General features: G+C 49.4%; 1 protein-coding gene across 1 annotated transcript; it reads right to left on the bottom strand.

Annotated features, from left to right (window-relative positions):
• Positions 1-1047: 1047 nt before the first annotated feature.
• sox11b (SRY-box transcription factor 11b) lies at positions 1048-3371 on the bottom strand. The gene has a single exon (XM_041958293.1). It carries the CDS (start codon positions 3256-3258, stop codon positions 2068-2070), a length of 1191 nt encoding a protein of 396 aa, XP_041814227.1. The 5' UTR covers positions 3259-3371; the 3' UTR covers positions 1048-2067.
• Between the last annotated feature and the right edge of the window lie 299 nt (positions 3372-3670).

The raw sequence follows: 3670 nt of genomic DNA, 5'->3' as shown, positions 1-3670 counted from the left end.
CGCAAACGTCCACAATAATCTGATTTACCATCAGACGTCTGGACGGCTCGTCAGTCTGCTGGTAATCAGACGTGTCTCGTTTGAATATTTAATCTGCTGCAGCATCAGACCTCCTCACTTCAGTCCAGTTCAGTATTTTCAGGTTTCTGACGCACAGAACTATGAATGAATGATGTCATCGTCTCATCAACCGGACAGGTTGTCCAGTGCCAGGACACGTCCACGACTTTCACACTGCTGCAGAAAACTAATGACCAGACCTGCTGCGAGTGTCGCCACTTTATGGTTCATTTGAAGGGTCTCAAGGACCCAAAGACCACCTCCAGGACCATGGAAAACCTTTGAATTTTAGAAACATTACGTGAATTTTAGAGCTAAAAAACTAAACTTTGTACTTCTACACCACCACTCCTGTCCAGTGAAAAGCTCGTATCTCCAGATGTGTTGAATGTTTGTGATGAACTTAAGGATGAAGTTTTCCTTCATGTCTTCTTCAGCTAAATACAGTGTTTAAAAAGCCTCTTGGATCAGCTGAAAATGCTTCGTCACAGAGCTGAAAACAGGCTGTTTTTCTAAGATACGAGGTTTTCACAGGACAAACATGTGATGATCTTATAGAATATGATGCATCGCTGCAGATTAAACCAGCCAACAGGATGTAAAGTATAACATAATACATATAATATGTACATATATATATAGTCAACTTTTATTATTTTCTTCCTGCTGCTGTGAAACCAAATTAATAAAGTTTTATCTTATTTTAGTTCAGATGAGCTCAACCTAAAACATCCACATTAGTGCAGCAGATTATTAATCCACAAACATCAGAGATGATGAGAACACTGACAGGAACATTTTACTGATACACCAACACTTGAAGTACTTTAAGTACATGTTGATATTTATAATTAGAAGGACTTTTACTTGTAGTGGAGTATTTCCACAGTCTGGTTAATAAAAAACCCAAATTCTCTCATGGCAACAAGAGACCAACAGAAAGCATCCAATCAGAGCTGAATAATGAAGCGGAGCAGGTGAGTGGACTCAGTTCCAGCTGATTTATTCAGTTGTCACATACAGACGCAGTTTCTCCTTCTGCTACAAAAAAAACTCGGATGGTCCATTATTTCATTTTTTCTCTTTTATATTGCACAAAAATAATGAGCAAAAAACAAATATGTGCCGTTGATGATATAAAAAACAGAAAATCCAGTTTCTCTCCTGCTATCAGGGACTCATTCACACCAATATACATAAACTCCTAAACTTTAACTATTTTACACAACATATACAATCCTGGATCTGGTACCATTTCTGCCAAACAGTCCAACTAGAACCGCACAGGTTCGACTCCCTGTCTGCACTCCAGAAAACAACAGCAAGGCATCAAAGCAAGGCAGGCTGGCGGGGGCCGGAGCCCCCACATGCTCAGTTACAAATAATGATCTTCAGTCAGAGTGAAAAGTGGTAGAAGAAGTGCCTGAAAACCTTTGACATTCCCTTTGACTGTACAAAAATATGCCTGAAAATAGTTTCACTTTTTTAAATCTTTAAAAAAAGACGAGGTATGTTTGGTTATGCAAATATCAAAACTGCTTCCGGTCATACCTGCGGTCAGTCGAGGCGTTTCTCACCTGGACGGAGCCGGAAACCCAAATATCAAATAAAAGGGAGGAGAAATGTGTGAAAGTCACATAAAACAGTCCTGAAGTTAAAGTCCTGGTGCTGGAAGGAACAGAAATACTTTTGCATCCTGATATTAGTGTTAATTAGTCTCTTCTGGGTCTGGACGGGAATGCATATTTCGGGTCCTGGTTCAGACCCGAGCTACAGAAAACAAAATCCATAAAACCCTGTTGAAGTGATTTAATTTCATTCATTTTTTGCAGAAGTACCGCAGTGTGTGTCCAGTCCGGGCTTCCCCCCAAAACAGCCGTCTGCGCCCGGGCAGCAGCAGCCCCATCGCCCCGGTCCCTGACTGGCTCTGGAGCTCCAGAACCGGCTCCGGGGCACATGAGGCGGATGGAAAATAATCCTCTTTCTTGGCCGGGCGTGGTGTTGGGATCAATAAGTGAACACCAGGTCCGAGAAGTTGGCCTCCAGCCAGTTCCCGGCGATCATCTCGCTGAGCTCCGGAGTGCAATAATCCGGAAACTCGAAGTGGGACCCGAGGCTGCCCTCGCTGCTGCACGAGTCCAGGTCTTTATCCACCAGGGACAGGCTCAGGTTCCCCGGGGCCGAGCTGGACGACGAGTTCGACGGCTCGGAGGAGGCGTGGAAGCCGGCCAGGAGGCTGAGGGTGAAGTCGTTCCCCTCCGCGGCGAAATCCTCCAGGTCCTCCCCGCAGCAGGAGGAGGTGGAGCCGGACCGGGACGAGGATGCTGGTGAGAGGGAAGCCGGGTACGAGGAGGTGCCGGTGCCCTGCCGGGTGATGTTCTTGAAGCTGTAGAACAGCCGACCGGACGACTCGTACCTGCCGGTTCCCTCCGGGTCCGCGGCGGCGGAGCTCAGGCTCAGGCTGGACGGCACCTGGGCGAGGCTGTAACGGGACGGCTCGTCCTCCTCGTCCGCTTTAAACTCCTGCTCCTCCTCAGACTCATCTTCATCCTCGTCATCATCCTCCTCGTCGTCGGTAAAGTCCCGTTTAACAAGCTTGCTGCTCTTAAAGCCGGTCGTGAACACGTACCGGTACCGGGGGTCCGTGTGCTGGTGTTGCGGGAGGTGGGCGCTCGCTCGGCCGGGACCGGCTACCGGCTTGCCGGCTTTCAACTTGGAGAATTTCTTCGCGGCGGCGTGGTTTTTACTCACGGGTCTGACGCCGGTCTTCTCCGGGGACTGAGCGGCTGCCTTCCCCGCTGGAAACGCACACCCGTCCGTCTTGGGCTTCTTCTTGGGACGGTACTTGTAGTCCGGATAGTCGGCCATGTGCTTGAGCCGGAGCCGCTCCGCCTCCCGGATGAACGGGATCTTCTCGGTGTCCTTTAACATTTTCCACCGCTTCCCGAGCCGTTTGGAGATCTCGGCGTTGTGCATGTCCGGCGACTGCTCCATGATCTTCCTCCTCTCGATTTTGGACCAGACCATGAAGGCGTTCATGGGTCGTTTGATGTGACCCGACGCTGTTTTACACCAGTCCGGCTTCACCGGCACGGGGCTGCACGCCGAGGCCGCCAGCAGCTCGCTGTCGTCTGGGTCGGTGGCCTCACGGGACCCGCCGTGAATCCCTGTCCCGCCATGTTCCGTCTGCTGAACCATGGTCTCGGTTAATGTTTCAAACTGACCGCGACGGACTCGCACCCCCGCAGACGCTCGGACCACTTTCTGTCTGGTTTCTACGTGTTTACTGGCCGCGGCTCCGCGTCAGTCCGCCAGCATCTCACTCTCTGTTTAAACTTCCAAACCGGCGTCTTATTAACCGGCTGATCATGCGCGCGACGTTACCGCCCTCAACCAATCATCGCCCTTCTTCTCCAAAACCTTCCCGCCTCCGCACCGCCCTAAGCCAATCACGGCTCACTTCGTCTCCCGCGTGCCGCCCACAGTCGTCTGGCCGTTATCTAATTCAATATAAATGGATAAATCGTTACAGTGAAAGTAATCGATATTTGGAAGATTAATATTCACATATTTATGAACACATTATCTTAAAATCGTAGAGAGTGACAAT

Source organism: Chelmon rostratus, chromosome 18 (genome assembly GCF_017976325.1).
Source record: "Chelmon rostratus isolate fCheRos1 chromosome 18, fCheRos1.pri, whole genome shotgun sequence".
Classification (NCBI taxonomy): Eukaryota; Metazoa; Chordata; class Actinopteri; order Chaetodontiformes; family Chaetodontidae; genus Chelmon; species Chelmon rostratus.
This window is presented reverse-complemented; position numbering and strand designations above follow the sequence as displayed.

Coding starts and splice junctions, on each gene's coding strand:
- sox11b (XM_041958293.1), bottom strand. CDS start 3,258: ATGGTTCAGCAGACGGAACATGGCGGGACAGGGATTCACGGCGGGTCC.